Below are 24296 nucleotides of genomic sequence, written 5' to 3'. Positions count from 1 at the left end.
GGTGTTGTTTTTTTATAACCAGATTCTTAATGGACTTAATATATCTGTCTCTGCACGGCCACCTGTACGCTCACCAGAGACCTGAGGGCCTCGGGCTCTGTTAAAGCTGATGCTCTTTAATGAACAATTGAACTGTTGTTGTGTGTCATGATGCCAACATTTCTGTAGTTGATGCCAAATCCAGTGAAACGCTTTACTGTCTATGGTGAAACGGCACTCATAATATCACATTTTTACTTTATAAAATATTATATTATTTATCATTTAAAATGTATAATTGTTAACTTTACTATGATATTTAGTATTACATTTAGGCAATGATATAGGCACCTAATGTGTATTTTATATATATATTATATTCTAATAAATATAAAAAACATGCAGTTGAAAACAATCACTTTTTTTGACAAAATAGTAGTGTATACAATGTAGGAGATCCATGATATGCATACACGTAAGAAAGAAAATACAATTTTTTAAAAATTCAAGAGACAGTCGTAATCAAATTCTGTTGCATTAATTTCCTGTTAACACTGTGAGGCTGCTTTGAAACAATCAGCATTGTTTAAAGCGCTATATAAATAAAGTTGACTTGACTTGACACAGGGATGTGTAGCACGCACACACACACACACACACACACACAGACACACACACACACACACACAGACACACACACACACACACACACACACACAGACACACACACACACTGCCAACTAAACCTGGCCATCACAGGAAACATTCTGCAGTTTTACTTTCTCAAAAAAAAAAACTCCTGTATGATTTATAACCTTTTGTAAAGTGGGGCCATGGGTAATGTCCTCATATTTCACCCTCTCCTGTAATACCTGTGTCATACCCATGGCATTATACACATTTGTGTCCTCATATGTCACAAAAACATGCCCACACACACACACACACCAAATATTAAAAATAAAAGGATTGCAATGTGAAATATTATTGTGTTCATAAAGATAAAAATGCCTGCATGTCATAATGGATAGTCATTGCATCAGAATGACCTTTTTGCACTAATGACGAATGAAATTGGCTGCCTATTTAACCAATCTTGGCAATACACATGCGTGAGTTTAAACTGACTCGTCAGATTGAGAGTGTCTATATATTCCTCCATGTAAATAGTGAGTCCACCATGGTACGAGTGCAACTGGCTTTTAAAGGGAATGGGAGATGAGACTCTGATTGGTTTATTGCATGTTATGCCTAAAACACACCCATGACTCATTAAGAGATTAGGGACAACCCTTTTAGACCATGCGCCTGGTCCGTGGACTGTTTTTCCATCATTCAAACGGCAAAAGTGTATTTGAACGCCGTAAGTGCACCTGCGTTGTGCGCTTCAGACCATGCGCTAAGATTGTTAAAACGGGGCCCTTCATATTTTTTCCCGAAGAGGATTTCTGCCATTTTAGGTAGTTCCCATCACAGACGTATGCCCAAGTGTGTGCCCAGTAAGTTTGGTTTTAGTTATTTGATGCTAAAATGGGGTGTAACGTCATGATTGACAGCTGTGCTTGCGATCGAGTTCGGGCTCTGGATGACGCAACCGTTACTGGGATATTTTTTTTTTGAAAGCGGAGACGCGTTGTCCATCTTTTTATAACAATCACTATAAAAAATAAAATGTACGGAAAATGTACTGGTAATTTTCTGCCAGTACATTATCTATTTATTTTACTGACATTTCCGTTGACCCTTAAAACACAAACTTTGCAATGTGTGTAATTCAAAATACAGGTAAAACACCTGTAAAAACCAATACGGAAAATTCCTTCATACACTCAAAAAAATGCTGGGTAAAAAACAACCCAATGTTGGGTCATATATGGACTAACCCAGCAATTGGGTTGTTTAAATCATGCGGTTTGGGTTAAATATTTGCTTAAGACAACCCAATCGCTGGGTTAAAACAACCTAATTGCTCGGTTAGTCCATATTTGACCCAACATTGGGTTGTTTTTTACCCATCATTTTTTTGAGTGTATTTATACAGTACATTGTGCCCTATTTTTACAGTGAATGTTATTTTCATGCGCGAAGCTGTTGCGCTGATTCTTGCCTTCTGGATTGGCCTCTTTGTTTTTTTACTTTGCAAATATATTAAATCTGCTGCAATCTGCTCCTCTTGTCTCGACAGCATTATTGCTTAAGTGAACATGTTTTACACCAAACTTCGAGTATAGACTGATCCACTGTAATCTCACTAACACAAAAAGGCCCCGATCAGGCACTTGAACAATACTTGAGTCCCTCTGTGGAGCGGGCGGCTCTATTAATAGCCGTATGCGAGTGTTTTTGGGGGTCGTGACAGCACGAGAGACAGGTGCCTGAGCTCAGATTACTCTAATGAAAGAGCAGAGGCTGTCCTGTCCCTCTTCACACCGCACACATCCCTCACTCCTGTCCTCTCAAACCTTTCTCCAGAGGGTCACCGCACACACTGTCCGGCAGTGGACGTTTATAACAGACAAGAAACCTCATACTTATTTAAAACTTTAAATGTCTTATTAAAGCAATAAGATACATGAGACCTTGTGAATGTAGTACTGTATGTAAGTAACGTGTGTACATAAACACATCACATTAGGGTTTTGAAGACCTATAGATATCTTTGCATTTCTTTTTCTAAATTAATTATATAATAAAAATAAAAATATTTGCAAACATTGTTTTAGACCTCATTTATAAAAAATAATTATTAAAAATTGTATAAAATCTAAAATTATATTTACATTAATATATATATATATAATTTCTATTTTTTATAAATTATTTCTTTAATAAAAACAAAAATATTTACAAACATGTTATTTTAGAATTAATTTCTAAAAATATACAAATAATATTTACATAAATATTTATATAAAAAAATCATATTTTTTTACAAATTAATTCTATAATAAAACGTTAATATTTTCAAACATATTATTTTAGAATGAATTTATAAAAAATATTAATAAAATAATATAAAACATAAAATAATATTTACATACATATCTATATTAATATACATGTTTATTATTTTTATAATACATGTTTTTTTAGAAGTAATTTGCTAAGTTAATTAATTTGAAAGAAAAACTGATAAAAAATTAAGTATAAGTAAAATATATATATATATATATATATATATATATATATATATATATATATATATATATATATATATATATATATACACACATGTATATATACATTTTATTTTTTACAAATTCATTCTAAAATAATAAATATAGTATACAAATATTTAAAAAAGTTATTTTAGAATTAATTTATAAAAAAATACATTTAATAATCTAAAATTATATATATGTGTGTGTGTGTGTGTGTGTGTGTGTGTGTGTGTGTGTGTGTGTGTGTGTGTGTGTGTGTGTGTGTGTGTGTGTGTGTGTGTGTGTGTGTGTGTGTGTGTGTTTGTGTGTGTGTAAAATAATTTGTTTAAATTTTTATAAATTAATTATATAAATTGATTATGAAAATAATGTGTTTGTAAATAGTATAAAATTGTAAAAAATATACATTATATATATATGTGTGTGTGTGCGCATTATTTAATTTTTTTAAAGTTAATTCAGAAATAAATACTAATGTAAATGTTTTTCTGTTATTTATTTATATAATATATATTACATAACCTCCCTCTCTATATATTATTTTATCTTCTAATATATGAAATATCCAAAAAGTGTCATTTTCAGAAATTAAAGGCAAAACGTCACACCAGCTTGTTCCTTTAAACCCACAGATATAACTGCCTAATGTGTTACAGCGGTGACGGGCTAACCTTGGCCTAGTGGTCCAAACGCAGAGGTGATGTTTTGGGATGTGTGTGTGAGGTTCTTACCCAGAACTTTACGAGGTAGAAAGCGTTAGGCGGTCCCTTCTCGAACAGCTCCTTCAGACCTCCTTTCTTCTCGGGGAATTTGTCATAAATCTGCCGTATATCCACGGCCTCCAGGTACGGGTCGCTGTACGTGGGGTTGGACTGACCGATGTGTACAAACAGGTGTTTGTTGACCTGTACAGCACAAATCTCTGTCAGTATAGAGCAGTTTGGTGCATATAACCAGTGTTGGGTAAGTTACTCTAAAAAAGTAATTCACTACTAGTTACTAATTACATCTTCAATAGTGTAATTAGATTACTGTACAAATTACTATCTCCAAAAAGTATTTAATTACTTATTACTAATTACTTTCTGAATCCTATATCAACCAGTGTTCGGTGTAACTAGTCACTAAGTAATTAGTTACTGTAATTTAATTACAGTTCACATGTAATTGAACTAAATACGGTGTGTAGACTGTAGAACAATTATACACAATACAGTAGTAAAAATTAATATCAAAACTTAAAATGCATGTTTTTATCTATCCTTCTCACATGTAAAACTTTGGTCATTTAATAAGAATAATCAATATAGTTTTATATTTTGTATTTGAATAAATTAAAAGAGCTGTTTCATGTCTATCCTTGAATCACTTAACTACACTCTAAAAAATGCTGGGTTAAAAACAACCCAAGTTGGGTTGTAAATGGACAAACCCAGAAATTGGGTTGTTTGAAACCAGTGAATGGACCCGTTCAAACAACCCAATTTCTGGGTTTGTCCATTTACAACCCAACTTGGATTGTTTTTAACCCAGCATTTATTAGAGTGCACTGTAAAAAAAATATTTAGAAAAAAAGTTACCTGGTTGCCTTAAAAATTATAAGTTCATTGAAATTAAAATTTTGAGTCAATACAATGAACATTTTTTGAGATTTGACAACCTTTAAAACCTTAAAATATTATTAAAAGATTGTGTAAGCATATTGGGTAATTGTGTGTGTTTCATTTCTGATGACGCAGTGAAACATGCCAATAGTGCTATTTTCATGATTTATCACATTTTTTATAGCCTGACGTGGTCATACTCAATTCTAGTCAGAATATGAGTCTGATGCTCCATTGGGCTGTGATTATGAGGCGTGTTTCAACCCAACCAGGAAAGACATCAATTGGACAGACCAACAACCAATCAGAGCAATGAAACAACGCATTGTCAAATGTCAACAGACAGAGCTCAACTGCACTGTGTTGCCAAGTCCGCTTTTTTCTTCCGCGGTTGTTTTCTATGTCCGCGGGTTGAAGCGACTATTATGTGATATATAGACCCATGAGTGCGAATTTTAGCAGAAAACCTTGCCAAACTAACACACATTTTACCCCCCAAACACCCTTTTTCCCCCGGAGTACCCCCCGAGAAGCTATTGTTTAGGGCTAGTAGTTGGCGGATTTTGTTGTACAAACTTGGCAACCCTGTCTGCACACGCGCTGGAATAAACGATCTTAGCCGGTGTTGTAAAAAAATAAAAGAATTTATTGATACACAGAGTACTTACCCAACATGATCATCATTTCTGAGAGAAATAGTGAAGGTGATGCAGATACAAACAAGCTCTCCGTTTAGGATTCGAGTAAATATAACCCAAGCCCCTTTGATGTCGTGATGATTACGTTACTGTTGATCATCTGTCCGTCATCGTCTAAAGCCCACCCTGATGATTTCATTGGTCAGAACAGTTTCTGTTCGGGGATAATTACTCCTCTATGGAGTGATGCCAGACCGAATTGCCCGACCTAAAAATATTGTGGGCGGGGCTAAGTTCGGCTGGCATCCAGGCTACATTTTTTATGTGGTTCAGATACAATAATATTTCGAGTTTATTAAACATATTTCCTTCATTGTATCAACTCAAATTTTTAATTTCAATAAACTCACAATTTTAAGGCAACCAGGTTACTTACTTTTTTAAAGGGATAATTCACTTTAAAATGAAAATGGTCATCCTTTACTCACCCTCAAGTTGTTTCAAACCTGTATGAGCTTCTTTCTTCAGCTGAACACGAGGGAAGATATTTTGAAGAATGTCAGTAACCAAACAGTTAACTGGAGACATTGACTTCCAGAGTAGGAAAAAAAATACTATTGAAGTCAATGTCTCCAGTTAACTCTTTGGTTACTGACATTCTTTAAAATATCTTCCCTTGTGTTCAGCTGCACTCTAAAAAATGTTGGGTTAAAAACAACCCAAGTTGGGTTGAAAATGGACAAACCTGCAGAAATTGGGTTGTTTGAACCCAGTGAAAGGACCCGTTCAAACAACCCAATTTCTGGGTTTGTCTATTTTCAACCCAACTTGGGTTGTTTTTAACGCAGCATTTTTTAGAGTGTGAAGAAAGAAATTCATACAGGTTTGAAACAACTTGAGGGTGAGTAAAGGATGACAGAATTTTCATTTTAAAGTGAACTATCCCTTTAAGTTAAACCAACAAAAATGTTTACAGTGCACGAGTGTTCAGATAGCTCACAGTCTCGGGGTCCTGAGGCTGCTCCAGGAAAGCGGAGAACTCCAGCATCCGCAGTCTGGAGCTGGCGATGCTGCGGCCCTGCCAGGGCGGGGCGTTGGAGGACATCGACAGACCCGTCACGCTTTCATAACCTGAGGGAGAGAAGAGGTCCTCTTCATATTCACCAGTTCACACTTACATCAAATTAAAAAGAGTAAAGATTATCTGGTGTGCTGCACTGAAAAAAAATGTTGGTTTAACTTAAAAAAGTAAGTAACCTGGTTGCCTTAAAATTTTGAGTTTAGTGAAATATAAAATTTGAGTTGATACAATGACGGAAATTAGTTTAATAAATAGAAACTCAAAATATTATTGTATCTGAACGACATAAAAAATGTGATAAATCATAAAAATAGCACTATTTGGCATGTTTCACTGCGTCATCAGAAATAAAACACACACAATTACCCAATACGCTTACACAATCTTTTAATAATCTTTTAATAAAGGTTGTCGAATCTCAAAAATATTCATTGTATTAACTTAAATTTTTAATTTAAGGCAACCAGGAAACTTAATTTTTAAATATTTTTTTACAGTGTGTCCGGGGTCGGATTTGGATTTGGCCCGAACTCAGAGAGACACCAACCAAAATTTTTCAGTTGGCCGGATTGAAATTCTGTGAGTTGATGCAATTTAATTCAAAGAAATTCAATTAAAAACTCCAACTAAAAAATTTAGATGTGATCAGTCAGTAGAAAATTTTCAATTGGAGACCTGAATTTTTTTACATTGTAATTATCGTACATGATAAATTAAAATAAGCTGATAACATCACTGTTTTCTCCAGAACGACTGTACACACAAATCAAATTTTGTTGCAATATTGTCCTGTTTAACACTGTGAAGCTGCTTTGAAACAATCGTCATTGTAAAAGCGCTGTATAAATAAAGTTGATTGATTGAAATAAAGTATATATCATTCAGATCAGGTGTAGCTGTTAATGAGACTGACCTGTTATAGACGGAGGGCCGGCGGCGTGCATGACAAAGTTCTGTTGGGAAAACGGCTTGATACTGTTTGGAAAAGACAATCAAATATCAGCTTTTATGATGTTTACTGATTACGAAAATATTAATAAAATAATACAAAATATAATATTTTATATAAAAGATTAAATATATATATGTAGCTTTACATAAATTATATAAATATATTAGAATAATATAAAATATAATAAAAAATGTATAACAGATTATAATATAAATATGTAAAACAAATCTATAATATATAACTATACATTATAATCTATAATATATAAGAATAACATTTTTATTAAAATATTCATATATCCAAACAGATATTATATATAATAATATGTTTATTTTATTGTGTGTACATAAACTATATATATATATCTTTATATAAATTATATAGCAATAATATATTATAAAATATAATATAAAATAACTGCAATTTCAATAAAATATTTAATTAAAAATAAAATGTATAATTATTATAAATAATATAAAATCAATTATATTTCAGTAAAATATTTAATTTATATATAAAATACATAAATGTAATATATAATAAAATCCATTCATTTTATCAAACAACAATTTAATGCTTTATATAATATTGTAAAAAATGTAATTCTATAATAGAAAAAAATAATAAATCTATTATAAAATCTATATTTCCATAACATAAAATAAAGTATACATTTTATTTACACACACACACACACACACACACACACACACACACACACACACACACACACACACACACACACACACACACACACACACACACACACACACACACACACACACACACACACTATATATATATATATCATAAAATCTATTTATTTTCTTTAAAAATATGTTTTATATTAATATATTTATAATATATTATATAAATACAAAATTCTACAAGATAATATTTGTAAAAATTCTATAATATAAAAAATATTCTATAAATAATCTATTATTCCATAATATAAAAATAAAATATACACATACAGTAGTGGTTTAAATAATGACAAAAACTTTTAATCGCGTCAACTTTTTTTATTTGTCGGTTTAGCTTCAGTTTAAACTCTGTGACTGCAGGACGTCCTCCTAACCTGCCCAGATGAGCAACGCTTTGCTAAAGATGATCAGACCACAACACACACACACACACACACACACACACACACACACACACACACACACACACACACACACACACACACACAACACAAGAACTTACTCTTCAGGACCCGCGGTTTGTCCTGCGAGAGCTCCGTGCCAAAACTGAGACATGAAAATAAAGACATGAGATGAAGATTAGCCAGGTGTTGAGTCGAAAGCTTACACACTGCAAAAAATGCTCTTCTTACTTAGCATTTTAGTTATACATTAAGAAACAAGTACAAAGTATTGTCTTGTTTTGGGGAAAAAATAGCTCAAAATTAAGAATTTTTGCTTAAAATAAGCAAAATAATCTGATTATTTATCTTATTTTAAGCAAAAACTCTCTTAATTTCAGAGCTGGACAAAAAACACAGCTTCATTCCTTGAGTAAGAGTACTGCTGGTCAAATATTACTCCGTTACAAGTGAAAGTTGTAAAAACAGATTTTTACTTGAGTAAATGTACAGAAGTATTTAATTTCAAAAGTACTTAAGTATCAAAAGTAAATTTCCTTTTTTATGCCAATGCAATATTTTATTATTGTTGTATAAATGCACATTATGCCACCATGGTTTAAGCCAGTCCGTGATGCTCCGTCAAACATACTAGCATACGACTAACTTAAACTCATTTAAATACTTGTAGAAAAGTTACAAAGCTCTTTACAAAGCGCTGTCACTTTAAAGATCCACTGAAATCAAAATGTAAGTTTTTTAGCTTTTAGTATGACTCTGTTAGCCTTAAAGTTATGAATAAGCTGGTATGTTCCAAAACTATGACAAAAGTTGCATTTACGAGATATAAGCATTCAAAATTTACAGTCTCTTACTTCCGTTAAAACGAATCTCAGATTTTGGTGACATCATCACAGACTTCACTTTCTCGTCAAATCTTCTGTCCAATCAAAATGCTCTCTAGAATCTAAAGCCCGCCCCCTACACTGCTGAAGCTCCGGCTAAAATCGGTCAGTTGTTAACACACATTTACTCATTTCTACCTGGTGAAAGGCACATGGCACACTATATATGTGATAGGAAACGATTCAGTGTAAATATGCTTTGATTTGAGGCGAATGAAGTCTGTTTTCACGTTAGTTTCACACACCGCAGCAGTGCGCACACACACACACCAACGGTTCTGGTCTAAATTTAGACTACAGACACGAGAGCGCCGCGCGGATCATATGCGCGAGTCGCCGCAGACAACAAACATATCGACCCATTTTAATTCTGCACACAATGCTGCATTTCAAAGTGATATGGAGGAGATTATGATGACTGTAAACAGTGTTAGAGGAAACTGGCTTTACCAAACAGAAAGGTCCGCTCTTGCGCTCTGGTCAAACTGTATATTAACGAAATGCTATTGGCTGTTTCAAAAAAGGGGAGGAGCTGCTAACAGCTGGAGCCGTTTCAGGGGAAATTACGTCAACACATTGAATAATGCGGCGCGTTTCAAGGCACTTCAGTGGACCTTTAAAGGCCAAATGCACGGATCCAATACACTGATACACATCTGATATTCTCCAAATGTTCACCTTCACTTAAGACATAATCAACTTTGTTCATGTCAATACTCAACAAAATGAGCATTTTGACATCCGTCGTTTTCCATTTTGCTATAAACTATAAATCAGTGTTTAATAAATGCTGTGAAATCATTGAACTTCACGAGACTCTACAAGAGTGATTCCTGAAAGGCTTCCTGCAAAAACCCAAACACCTTTTAAAGAAGAAAAAAATCATCCACTGACTTCCAAAGCTGCGACAGAAACGAAATGTAGAGGAGTGAAAAGTAAGATATTTGTCTTTCAAATGTAGTGAAGTAAAAGTCATATGTTTCCAGAAAATATAATACTCGAGTAAAGTACAGATACTCAAAAAGTGAATCTAAGTACAGAACTCAAGTAAATGAGCTTAGTTACGGTCCACCTCTGCTTAATTTAGAGTATTTTTTTCCTAAAACAAGGCAATTACTTTTGCTTGTATAGTAAATACTTCTTGTTTTAAGAATTTTTAGATGTTTGGACTAGAAACAAGACAAAATTACTAAGTAAGAAGAGTATTTATTGCAGTGCAGGTGTATGAGCGAAGGCGGGCATTCAGACAGAAGAGTATTTTACCCCCGCCGCTGTGGGGTAGGCGGGCCGAGAGAGCCCCTGCAGAGCCATCTTGTTCTGAAAGGCCGAGGCTGAGATGATCTGGGCCGACGACATGCTGGACATGCTCTGTAGGGCTTTGTCTTTGGCTGCCTGGTCCTTTCAGAAGACAACCACACGGAGAGCATCATTAATGAGCAGCCCATTCAACTGCTGGTGGCATTATTTGTTAATTAAAAAAAAAATTAAAAATCCTGGTACTGAAAAACTGGTCAACCATGTCACCAGAGAGACTCTAGACTAGAGAGAGAAACATCTTCCTACACTTCTGATAAATGTTGTGCTATGGTAAAATATGACAGAGGTGTTCATTAATGTCTTCGATCCACTGCTGTCGTTTGTTTCTGCAAGATTCAAATCATTCTTACACTGCCAAAGTATTAGTGGCATTGAATATACACATTTGTGAGTGTGAGTGCATGTGAGAGTTTGTGTTTTATGTGCCTGTGTGTGTGTGTGTGTGTGTGTTTTCTGTGCAGTGTGAGAGATTGTGTTTGTGTCTCCGTGTGTGTGTGTGTGCGCATGTGCGTGTGCGTGCAGTGTGAGAGGGAGAGTGTGTGTTTGAGTGTGTGTGTGTGTGTGTGTGTGTGTGTGTGTGTGTGCGTGTGCGTGTGCGTGTGCGTGTGTCTCATGATTTATGGCTCTGGCAGTGTTTGAGTGGTGTTGACAGGCTGACTCCTTCTCCTAGAGGTCACATGAAGAACTGGAAGCTCCGACATTATGAAACAAGAGCCCAGGCTTGGAAAAACAGCTCCGCTTTACCTGCTGCTCTTCAGACCCTGCTGAGCCTGAGGTCAGAAGACCAACTAACAGTCTGAGCACTACAGACGCCTGTGATCTGCTGGACGACGCGAATGTGAGACTCCTCGACCTCACAGAAGAGGAAGTCAAAATCCTGCTGCAACCTTCATGCAACCAAAGGATTTAGAAGTGGCATTCAGTGTTTATAAAGATACACAACTGAAAGAAGTGTCATTACAGACAGGATACAACTTCAGCTAAAGCATATTTTATTACTGCATCAGTTAGAAAAAAAGTAAATTAGTGCTGTCAAATTGATTAATCGTGAAATATTTCCCTATATATATAATTATACTTATAGAACATATATATATATATATATATATATATATATATATATATATATATATATATATATATATATATATATATATATATATATATATATATATATATATATAAGGGCTTTCAGGTCGATTAATCACGTGACATAAAAGATTGTGGTTTTACACACACACACACACACACACACACACACACACACACACACACACACACACACACACACACACACACATTATATAAACACAAACTTTTATTTTGGGATTTGACAGCGCTAAATATAATTAATATAATATACAGTCCCTGACAAAAGTCTTGTCGCTTATCTATTTTCTACAAATACCTGATATTAACCTGACTTTTAATTAATCAATTGGTGTTAGAAATAGCTCACATGAAAAGCTAAAACCCTCCCAAATGATGTTTAATTCACTGAAATAAATAATGTTCACAGAAAAAATATTTATCATTTAATCAAGATGGAAAGGTCAAATTTTGGCAAGACAAAAGTTTTGTCGCCTATACAGAAATTAAACAAATTTACTGCAAATACAAAAATATGTCAGCAAATTAAGTTGTGGCGCTGTGAGATCCAAATTTAATATCTTGTATGACTTCCATGAGCTTGAAGGACTGCATCCATGCGGTTTAGCAAGGATTCATACAATTTATTGATGAAGTCATCAGGAATAGCTAAGAAAGCAGTCTTGCATGCCTCCCAGAGTTCATCAATATTCTTTGGTTTCGTCTTCCATGCGTCCTCTTTCATCCTACCCCACATATGCTCAATGATGTTCATGTCTGGTGACTGGGCTGGCCAATCCTGGAGCATCTTGATCTTCTTCGCCTTGAGGAACTTTGATGTGGAGATGGAAGTATGCGATGGAGCACCGTCCTGCTGCAGAATTTGGCCTCTTTTATGGTTGGGAATATAAGAGGTAGCTAAGATTTCTTGGTATTTTAGACTATTGATGTTGCCTTCCACCCTGCAGATCTCTCGCACACCCCTATACTGGATGTAACCCCAGACCATGATTTTTCCGCCACCAAACTTCACTGTTTTCTGGGTGAATCTCGGATCCATTCTGGCTCCAGTAGGTCTCCTGCAATATTTGCGGCGACTGTGGTGTAATTCAACAGAAGATTCATCTGAAAAATCCACCTTCTGCCACTTTTCCAGCGTCCATCCTTTTAGCAGGCTGTGGGCCTTGGCAAATGCCACACGGTTTTTCAATTGTCTTTTGTTTAGTGCTGGCTTCTGGGCACTGATTCGACCATGGAGGCCATTTCGAGACAGAATCCGACAAACTGTTCTGGTTGACACAGGGACTTCAGGTGACCAGGTCTCGTGGAGCTCTGCTGCAGTGGAAAATGGGCTGGCCTTGGATTTTCGAGCCAACAAACGGTCCTCTCGAGCAGTTGTCTTGCGGGGTCTGTCTGACCTGGGCTCGTCAAAAACGTCTCCAGTCTCTTCAAATCTTTTTTTATCCTCTGTATTTGACGCTGAGACACATTGAAGGTGTCTGCCACATCAGCAGTGGATCTGGTCTTCAGCCTCTTGATAATCAAAACTTTAGTCTCAGGGCGAATCTTAGGCATGTTTGCAGAGGTCTAGTTGCAGTTGATGTGAAGGTCTAGTGTACTGGGGTTCTTTTTATACACACTTGAGACCTAATTGATCCATTATTAGTCACAGGTGAAGCTCATATGACAAGGCGACAACACTTATGTCTTTGCAAAAATTGGGCTTAACCAAGCTGTGAATATTAGAATACTTTTTGAAAGTTTAGTTTTTCACTGAAACATTATCACAAAAGCTGGTGGGATTAAAATGAGCCATTTCTTGTAAAAAAATCTTGATTAGAAATATATTTCAGCGGCACTTTAGGTCAATTTGTACACAAGCGACAAGACTTTTGTCAGGGACTGTAATAATAATAATAGGGCTGTCAGATCGATTAATCATGTAACAAGATTATGTACACACACACACACACACATATAACATGTTATGAACTTTTACTTTAATGTGATTAATCTATTTATGCCACATTTTTCTAGCTCTCCATATTTCAGAAGAGCGTGATTATTCAGGTCCCTCTTCTACTTTCCACGAGCTCCTCAACACTCGTCGGGCTGATTCTGAAACAGCGAAACGCACAGAGGTCACAGCCGGCTCAAGCAACTGCTGTCCTTGAAGCATGACTAGCCTAGCATTCCTCAGCCCTGAACTGGCAAACCCCGCCGGCTGAAATATGGGCATGTGTGTGTCCGTCACAGTTCTCAGTTACAGAAACGCATTTAAAAGGGCTGTCAGTGAGCGAGCCGTGTGACCAGTGCCGAACTCGGACAGCTGGGCCAAGATGGCCGACGGCCAACGGCTGAACTATGCCATATGATGAAAGACAAGAGCGCGCAAGGAGAAGACTCGACATTATCCAGCCGCGCGCTAAGCGCTTATATAGTCAGAGGTCACACGCTTTCTGAAAATTAGTGATGCGCTGAAACTGATTTATGGCATATTGTATGATATTGCCTGCAATTATATTTGTATCTAGGCTATTGACTCAGAATCTGAGCCTCTCATCATTAGGCATTAAATGCTTTGGATTTAAAGCGATAACGCTGCTCATTTGCAAACAGGTCAGGTGATCAGCATTAGAGATCATTAGATACCTTGAGCTTCACCTGAATTTCCCGAGCCTTCCGTCGCGCCAACACCTGAATGTGACTGGAGACCTGCGGGAAACACAGGGGATTTTAGGCTCTTTTATTCATTTGGATTCATTTCAGGACAATAAAATAGTGTCGATGTTTCAAAATTAGTGTCATTAACCAACTCCATTAAAAACACTTTCCGAAAAATTATTAGTTTTCTCTGTTTTTCCTTGTCAGGCGTTGGATCTTTGGAGAAGGTTATGAATGTGATACCGGAAGATCTGGAGGCATATTATTTTATTAATTGAACAACTACGGAGGCCTAAAGGGTCATGGTGATGAAAAACATATATTTAAATGCTTTTGCATTCGCCCACAAAAAAAAAAAAACGTATGATGCCTTAAGCTCAGGTCAAAATATTTATGATTTGAATGCACAAATCATAAATAATAAAAACAAATCAAAAAATAAAAAGCCATGAAAACTATGAGAGGTGAATCTCTGATGCAATGAATAAAGCAATGAATGAAGTAATTATATTTTTTCATTTACAATAGAACTAGCTAAGTTACATGTACTAAATATGATTTGTACAAAGTGTTTTGTACCTTCATACATGCAATAAAAACATAAAAAAACACACCTTATGCACATTCTTCATTCATCAGAAGTAGCTTAAAAAAATCTTGCTGTATTTTTTATTAAATTTTTTGTCAAAAATGATCATTGGATTCTTGATCCGACCGATGTGATTGGAAATAACAACTTCCCAAAATTCACAGGAGGATTTGAATGCATCATAAATATACATAAAGAAGGTGCAGCAGGAATAACATTTATATTCGGAAAAAAAGAAAATTAATTTAAATTAAATAATAACAAAAATAAAAACATAAGGTCCAGCAGGAATAAGATTTATATCCGGGAAAAAAGAAAGAAATTTAAATTAAATAATAACAAAAATAAAAACATAATGAAGGTGCAGCAGGTATAAGATTTATTTTCAGCAAAGGAAGAAAATAAATTAATAAATAAAATTAATTAAAATTTATAAATAAATGAAATTTAAATAATAAAATTCAATTAAATTTAAAATTATAAATAAATAAATACTTTTTTAACCAATTATTGAAATCTCAAAGCACGCATAGAAAACTTGAACCACCTCATGAAGAACTCGTCCTGTTCAAGTAGATCTGAAGACTTTGTGATCATAAATAACTAATTTTGTAATCATTTAAACTTATCACAAACTTTTATGTGAGCGATTGCTTCGACCTTCGATGTTCACTGATCATGCACTGTAAAAAAAAAAATTTTTTTAGTTTTTGTTGGTTTAACTTAAAAAAGCCTTAAATTGGCTCAAATTTTGAGTTTATTGAAATTAAAAATTTGAGTTGATACAATGAAGGAAATTTGCTTAATAAATAGAAACTCAAAATATTATTGTACACTCTAAAAAATTCTGGGTAAAAATCACCCAATGTTGGGTCAAATATGGACTAACCGAGCAATTAGGTTGTTTTAACCCAGCGATTGGGTTGTCTTAAGCAAATATTTAACCCAACCGCAGGGTTAAAACAACCCAATTGCTGGGTTGGTCCATATTTGACCCAAACAACCCAGCATTTTTTTAGAGTGTATCTGAACCACATGACAAATGTGATAAATCATGAAAATAGCACTATTTGGCATGTTTCACTGCGTCATCAGAAATAAAACACACACAATTACCCAATATGCTTACAAACTCTTTTAATAATACTTTAATAAAGGTTGTCGAATCTCAAAAAAATGTTCATTGTATTGACTCAAATTTTAAATTTCAATGAGCTCAAAATTTTAAGGCAACCAGGTCACTTTTTTTCTAAATATTTTTTTTACAGTGTGTGTGATTGTAGTTTCTCTTCTTGTTTTTAGTAATACCGTTTCCTCTCGGCTCTCTTTGAGGACTTTAGACTCAGTTTGTGACAAGGCCTGAGTGACATCATGCCATATCGAATGCCGACGGGAACGCTATCGGACTCCAAACCGTGTGATGTGCCCCCGATCGTAACGGGGCGACCGGGAGGGCAGCAGTTGTTTGTGGATCTAAAGAGCAGGACTGAGAGAGGTGCGGAAGACACACACCGAAATCTGATCCGCGCGCAATAAATCACACCGCCCAAGTCCATTTCAGCATGGAGGCCCTCAGGGGCCAAACATTTACACTCAGTGAAAGTCTGTTTGGGAGTTTAACAGGACAATCCCATCTCGAAATCCCAGTCAGACATTTGCTGGACTTCCTGTTGCTGTTAATGTGTGACATGGCGGTCAAAAAAAAAAGTAATTAACCAATTTATTCCACTTTAGTCGGGAAAATGGAAAGGTTGGCAATGTAGAGTTGCCACCACAGATTTATAAATGCACTACAAAAACAATAAGTATCCAATGAAAATATCTAAACATTCTTAAAATAAGATTAATATTGACTTGAAAAAAGCAAAATTCAATATATTAAGAATTGGAAAAGAATTACAATTTTATTTGAAGTGACTTACATTGCATTGCATTAGTGTATCAAACCCTGTGCAGAGCAATGCAGAACCAGTTTCAGAGAATATATCCTTGATTTCATTTCAATTTCTCACCCCTTTTCTCTTGTTTTAAGCACGTGTTTTAGTGAGGTTTATGCTTAAAACAAGAAAAAACATTGCCAGTTAAATGTACACCTTATTTTAAAGGTTGTTTAGATATTTTAGAAGACCCAGCACCCAAATATTCAGATGGTTGTAAGAATCTAAGAAGTCTCTACCTGTTTCCTGGTCCGTGTCTTTCCTGTTCGAAGCTTGATGTACCGAGCTATTAGCTCGTTCCGTCCTGGAAAAAAGAAGTTTAGTGTTAACATAAAATTGTCCTTCAGTAATGTGAAGTATTTCTCAGAGAATCACTGAACCAATTTCTTCAACTGAATGTCCCATGATGAATCATTCACTATAAGACCAGGAATTTACAAGTAAACGCACACGCACACACACACGCACGCACGCACGCACACACACACACACACACACACACACACATACACACACACACACACACACACACACACACACACACACACACACACACACACACACACACACACACACACACACACACACGCGCACCCACGCACCCACACACACACACACACACACACACACACACACACACACACACACACACACACACACACACACACACACACACACACACACACACACACACAAATAAAAAAATAGATTTCCATGCATGCTTTGGGAATTTGAAAACAAAATTGGTTAAAATTTACTTTTTATTCTTTCTTTTTTTTTCATTGTTATGTTTAATATTATTTTTTTATACAGAAATATATATATATATACACCGATCAGGCATAACATTACGACAGATAACTCTGATAAAGATATCTCTTCATCACGGCTCCTGTTAGTTGGTGGGATATATTAGGCAGCAAGTGAACATTTTGTCCTCAAAGTTGATGTGTTAGAAGCAGGAAAAATGGGCAAGCGTAAGGATTTGAGCGAGTTTGACAAGGGCCAGATTGTGACGGCTAGACGACTGGGTCAGAGTTTACAACAATGAGTTTGAGGTGTTGACTTGGCCTCCAAATTCCCCAGATCTCAATCCAATCGAGCATCTGTGGGATGTGCTGAACAAACAAGTCCGATCCATGGAGGCCCCATCTCACAACTTACAGGACTTAAAAGATCTGCTGCTAATATCTTGGTGCCGGATACCACAGCACACCTTCAGGGGTCTAGTGGAGTCCATGCCTCGACGGCTCAGGGCTGGTTTGGCAGCAAAAGGGGAACCAACACAATATTAGGAAGGTGGTCATAATGTTATGCCTGATTGGTGTATACACACACATTATACATTAAATTATTTATATACAAATAATTAAATTAAATAAACAAAAAACTACATTTTGTTACAGTTTTTTTTTTTTTTTTTGGATTGCTTACACACTAAAATTAAAATTAGTACACTATTAACAAAACCTTACACTCAAGAAGCAGAACATCAGCCCATATTTGGACAACTATAAGCACATTGTCAACCTCACACTTGATGCAAAACTCTACACAGTGATTTGTAAAACACTAAACACACTTACATTACACACACAAATCTTTCATGAAGTCACTTCCTTGCAATACCAAAGCACTGACTGTCAAATTACTGCACCGTCCAAACAATTGGTTCAACACATTCATCAGCTGTGCAAACACTTTTATAGACACAGTAATCAGGTGTATAAGCACTAGCAGCAGGTGAGTTCATCGGTCATCGAACACAATGGAAAGAGTCAGAGAAAGAGTAAGACGAGGAGGAGGACAAGGAGGAGGACAAGGAGAAGGACAAGAAGGAGGTCAAGGAGGAGGACAAGGAGGAGGACAAGGAGGAGGACAAGGAGAAGGACAAGAAGGAGGTCAAGGAGGAGGACAAGGAGGAGGACAAGGAGAAGGACAAGGAGGAGGACAAGGAGGAGGTCAAGGAGAAGGACAAGAAGGAGGTCAAGGAGGAGGACAAGGAGGAGGACAATGAGGAGGACAAGGAGAAGGACAAGAAGGAGGTCAAGGAGGAGGACAAGGAGGAGGACAAGGAGGAGGACAAGGAGGAGGACAAGGAGAAGGACAAGAAGGAGGTCAAGGAGGAGGACAAGGAGGAGGACAAGGAGGAGGACAAGGAGAAGGACAAGGAGGAGGACAAGAGGAGGTCAAGGAGAAGGACAAGAAGGAGGTCAAGGAGGAGGACAAGGAGGAGGACAAGAAGGAGGTCAAGGAGGAGGACAAGGAGGAGAACAAGGAGGAGGACAAGGAGGAGGACAAGGAGGAGGACAAGGAGGAGGACAAGGAGGAGGACAAGTAGGAGGGTCAAGGAGGAGGACAAGTAGGAGGTCAAGGAGGAGAACAAGGAGGAGGACAAGGAGGAGGACAAGGAGGAGGACAAAGAGGAGGTCAAGGAGGAGGTCAAGGAGGAGGACAAGGAGGAGGTCAAGGAGGAGGACAAGGAGGAGGAAAAAGGAGGAGGTCAAGGAGGAGGACAAGGAGGAGGACAAGGAGGAGGACAAAGAGGAGGACAAGGAGGAGGACAAGAAGGAGGACAAGGAGGAGGACAAAGAGGAGGTCAAGGAGGAGGACAAGGAGGAGGTCAAGGAGGAGGACAAGGAGGAGGTCAAGGAGGAGGACAAGAAGGAGGTCAAGGAGGAGGTCAATGAGGAGGACAAGGAGGAGGACAATGAGGAGGACAAGGAGGAGGTCAAGGAGGAGGTCAAGGAGGAGGACAAGGAGGAGGACAATGAGGGAGGACAAGGAGGAGGTCAAGGAGGAGGTCAAGGAGGAGGACAAGGAGGAGGTCAAGGAGGAGGACAAGGAGGAGGTCAAGGAGGAGGACAAGGAGGAGGACAAGGAGGAGGTCAAGGAGGAGGTCAATGAGGAGGACAAGGAGGAGGACAATGAGGAGGACAAGAAGGAGGTCAAGGAGGAGGTCAATGAGGAGGACAAGGAGGAGGACAATGAGGAGGACAAGGAGGAGGTCAAGGAGGAGGTCAAGGAGGAGGACAAGGAGGAGGTCAAGGAGGAGGACAAGGAGGAGGAAAAGGAGGAGGTCAAGGAGGAGGACAAGGAGGAGGACAAGGAGGAGGTCAAGGAGGAGGTCAAGGAGGCGGACAAGGAGGAGGTCAAGGAGGAGGACAAGGAGGAGGACAAGAAGGAGGACAAGGAGGAGGACAAAGAGGAGGTCAAGGAGGAGGACAAGGAGGAGGTCAAGGAGGAGGACAAGGAGGAGGTCAAGGAGGAGGACAAGAAGGAGGTCAAGGAGGAGGTCAATGAGGAGGACAAGGAGGAGGACAATGAGGAGGACAAGGAGGAGGTCAAGGAGGAGGTCAAGGAGGAGGACAAGGAGGAGGACAAGGAGGAGGACAAGGAGGAGGTCAAGGAGGAGGACAAGGAGGAGGTCAAGGAGGAGGTCAATGAGGAGGACAAGGAGGAGGACAATGAGGAGGACAAGGAGAAGGACAAGGAGGAGGTCAATGAGGAGGTCAATGAGGAGGACAAGGAGGAGGACAAGAAGGAGGACAAGGAGGAGGACAAAGAGGAGGTCAAGGAGGAGGACAAGGAGGAGGTCAAGGAGGAGGACAAGGAGGAGGTCAAGGAGGAGGACAAGAAGGAGGTCAAGGAGGAGGTCAATGAGGAGGACAAGGAGGAGGACAATGAGGAGGACAAGGAGGAGGTCAAGGAGGAGGTCAAGGAGGAGGACAAGGAGGAGGACAAGGAGGAGGACAATGAGGAGGACAAGGAGGAGGACAAGGAGGAGGTCAATGAGGAGGTCAATGAGGAGGACAAGGAGGAGGTCAAGGAGGAGGACAAGGAGGAGGACAAGGAGGAGGACAAGGAGGAGGTCAAGGAGGAGGACAAGAAGGAGGTCAAGGAGGGAGGACAAGGAGGAGGACAAGGAGGAGGACAAGGAGGAGGACAAGGAGGAGGACAAGGAGGAGGACAAGGAGGAGGAGGACAAGGAGGAGGACAAGGAGGAGGACAAGGAGGTGTCCTGGGACCAGATGGAGGTAGCAGCAATGCAACACTCTTAGAGAAAAAGGTACAGTTCTGTCACTGGGGCGGTACTCTAAGGTACAAAAGTGAAAAGGTACATCATTTAGGTACCCTAAATGGTACATATTAGTACCTTAAAAGGTACTTATCATTACATTAAGAGTGCAAATTAGTACCTTAAAGGTACATATCAGTACCCTTTCGGTTTTGTATCTTAGGATACCGCCCCAGTGACAGAACTGTACCGTTTTTTCTGGCATTCTGGCATTTTTTCTGGCATAATTCAAGACGTGCTATGACAACATTGCCTGTGATATTGATGAAAATCTCTGGCCAGATCCAGCAAGGCAAAGACAATGTCTAGTTTGTTTTGTTGTTGTTGTTTTTTTTACATTAAACTTACAGTACAATACGTAAAGTGACATTTTGTTACAGTATTATGAATGTCCATGTCAGCACTTTGGGTGTGTTGAGAAATAACTGAGTTTCTTCAGTCTGCATCATTGGGCTTGTGTAGTGTTTGGTGGATTTACATTATATTTGTACTTTGTTGATGGTAGCCTACTCTAATCATAGGGAAGTAGAAGTGCTAAGTGTTTTAGGTTTATCACAGCAGAGTGTAACTCGTGCAAATGGAGTATAGTAATGTGAAACGTGTGTTTCGGTTTCACAAAGTGTGTTTTTTAAACAGAAGTGTAGTTTTTACAAGAGTGTTTAATTATGCAAAGGATCTGTGTTGTTTTGCTGATTGGGTGTTTGGTTGTGCTAATTGAAAACTGTGTTTAAGCAATCCAAAAAAAAACTGTAATATGAGTGACGAGAGTGTTCATTCACATGTGTGTGCCGGGGAATTGATCCGACGCTAGACGAGATCTCAATTGTAATTGCATTGGTTAATGTGAAAGAACACGGTGAAGCAAATATCCCACCGCCCAGAGTGTTCATCATTTTGAGGTGATGCTTTTGCTGACAGACGGGGCACATTGGACAAGAAGGTGAAGGGAATGAAAGGGTTCGACACGGCAAAGTCTCGAAGCGGAGAGAGATGCAGCAGCTGGTCTGTGTGTCAATGTTTATAGAATGTGCCTTTACGCCTCCCATAAATCTCCACGCTCGTCCATCCAGCAGGACTCCGGTTACTAGCACTAGTATACACTGGGACAAAACCACTCAATGCCCTCTTACCCAACAAAAACACCCTCTGTGTGACTGTGTATGAAGAAAATGTCCGACCGGTAACAAGGGTGCACTAATATTCATTAATTCATGCTTCATTAATGCACAGATAATCATGAGTTAATGTATTACTAATGGTGAACTAACCCATTTATTAATGATTACTGCATCAGAAACTAATGGAGATTCATCATGATTAATAGATCAAGTAATCATTAAATTGTTATTAGTTATTGTATTAATTCCTTATAACATATTAAATGAACTAATAATGTAATTTAACGTGTTAATTACCGCAACGGGTCAAAGACATGCATCTGAACTTCCAGTGTCTGCTTTAATTAATCATTAGCTAATGATTTATAAAGGTGTCATTATGTTATGACTTTACTTGTTTGGGCACATGACTATTAACTAATTGATTAAGTAATATGTAACTGTGGTTATGGGTTTTGAATTAATTTTGAATTAGTTAATAGTCATGTGCCCAAACAAGTAAAGTCATAACATAATGACACCTTTATAAATCATTAGCTAATGATTAATTAAAGCAGACACTGGAAGTTCAGATGCATGTCTTTGACCCGTTGCGGTAATTAACACGTTAAATTACATTATTAGTTCATTTAATATGTTATAAGGAATTAATACAATAACTAATAACAATTTAATGATTACTTGATCTATTAATCATGATGAATCTCCATTAGTTTCTGATGCAGTAATCATTAATAAATAGGTTAGTTCACCATTAGTAAAACATTAACTCATGATTATCTGTGCATTAGTTGAGCATGAATTAATGAATATTAGTGCACCCGTATTGTAAAGTGTTACCAAATTATCTTGTTTGTTTTTTCTACTTCAAGAGGCTCTTTAACTTTCTCAGAGGCATCATGTGAGACCTCACTTTCAGCCTTCGCTCCCCACGTGCATCACTGAGCCTTGGCCACCGATGACGCTGTCGCCGGTTCTCCACTGTTCCTTCCTCGGAGCACTTTTGATAGATACTGACCACAGCAGACCTCACTTTAAGCAACATCTTTGGTCTTCTATGACGTTGTTCACAGTAAAGTTAACAAATAGCAACTCCCTAGCAACCACACAGAACACCCTATCAACTGGATAGTTTCGTATAAATGCATCCAAAACACCCTACCACGTATCAATGCACTAAAAACACAAAAAACACAATTGCAACAACATGGCAACGACCTGCAATAGACAAACAACACTCACATTTACTTCGGCAAATGCAAGAATGTTTGTTTGTTCAAAATAACTTACTACATGTGATTTTTAATGCATCACTTCTGAATCTTCGGCACTACGACAAAACTTCCCATGTAGTCTAAAAGGGGTATGACAAAAACACATGTAGTACAGTACATGTACAGTAGAGGGAAATAACAGCAAAGATTGTCCCTCACAGGCAAAACCAGCAAACAACATGTCAAGTAAAGTCAGATTTTTGATTTCATCTCTTTCGTTTTAGTGAATTAAAAACATATGCAACATCTCTGATTTGTGAACTAATGAATCTTATTAGGGATTCACAATATACCGCCACCATATCGGTATCGGCCGATATATATGTTAATTTTAATGTTATCGTTATCGGTCTGATTAGAAAAATTGGCCAATGTATTAAAGACGATGAATAATGTATTATTTAATTAAAACAATTGACTCTTCAGACCCAATTCTTTGAGTGAATCACAAATCATTGACTCTTCGGACACAGTTCTTTTTAGTGACACACAAACGATTGACTCTTAAGACCCAGTTTTTTTAGTGAATCACGAACAATTGACTCTTTGCATCCAGTTCTTTTCAGTGATTCGCAAATGATTGACTCTTATAACCCAGTTTTTTAATGAATCACGAATGATTGACTCTTAGACCCAATTCTTTTTAGTGAATCATAAACGATTGACTCTTCGGACACGGTTCTTTTAGTGAATCACGAATGATTGACTCTTAGCAGCCAGTTCATTTTAGTGAATCAAAAACATCCAAAGCAACATGTAGTCCGAGTCACGAACAATGTAGTTAAAAATACACATATGCAATATTTTTTTGTGTTTTTTTTTT

At 37.4% G+C, this 24296-nt stretch overlaps 1 protein-coding gene across 4 annotated transcripts in view; it reads right to left on the bottom strand.

The window, feature by feature from the left end:
* The window catches only part of LOC137065527 (transcriptional enhancer factor TEF-3-like), a 58221-nt gene that overhangs the window by 7162 nt on the left and 26763 nt on the right, over window positions 1-24296 (bottom strand). For 2 of the 4 annotated variants that reach the window (XM_067437199.1, XM_067437202.1), the window contains exons 3-9: window positions 17243-17307; window positions 14466-14528; window positions 10671-10805; window positions 8625-8668; window positions 7377-7438; window positions 6383-6513; window positions 3872-4045 (exon numbers count right to left, since the gene is read on the bottom strand). In XM_067437199.1, the coding sequence (XP_067293300.1) occupies window positions 3872-4045; window positions 6383-6513; window positions 7377-7438; window positions 8625-8668; window positions 10671-10805; window positions 14466-14528; window positions 17243-17307 (674 nt within the window). The remainder of the gene's footprint in view (window positions 1-3871; window positions 4046-6382; window positions 6514-7376; window positions 7439-8624; window positions 8669-10670; window positions 10806-14465; window positions 14529-17242; window positions 17308-24296) is intronic. The other 2 variants (XM_067437200.1, XM_067437201.1) reach the window with 2 other exon arrangements.

Source organism: Pseudorasbora parva, chromosome 25 (assembly GCF_024679245.1).
Source record: "Pseudorasbora parva isolate DD20220531a chromosome 25, ASM2467924v1, whole genome shotgun sequence".
Classification (NCBI taxonomy): domain Eukaryota; kingdom Metazoa; phylum Chordata; class Actinopteri; order Cypriniformes; family Gobionidae; genus Pseudorasbora; species Pseudorasbora parva.
Note: the sequence above shows the minus strand (reverse complement) of the source record. Positions and strands in the feature narration are given on the sequence as shown.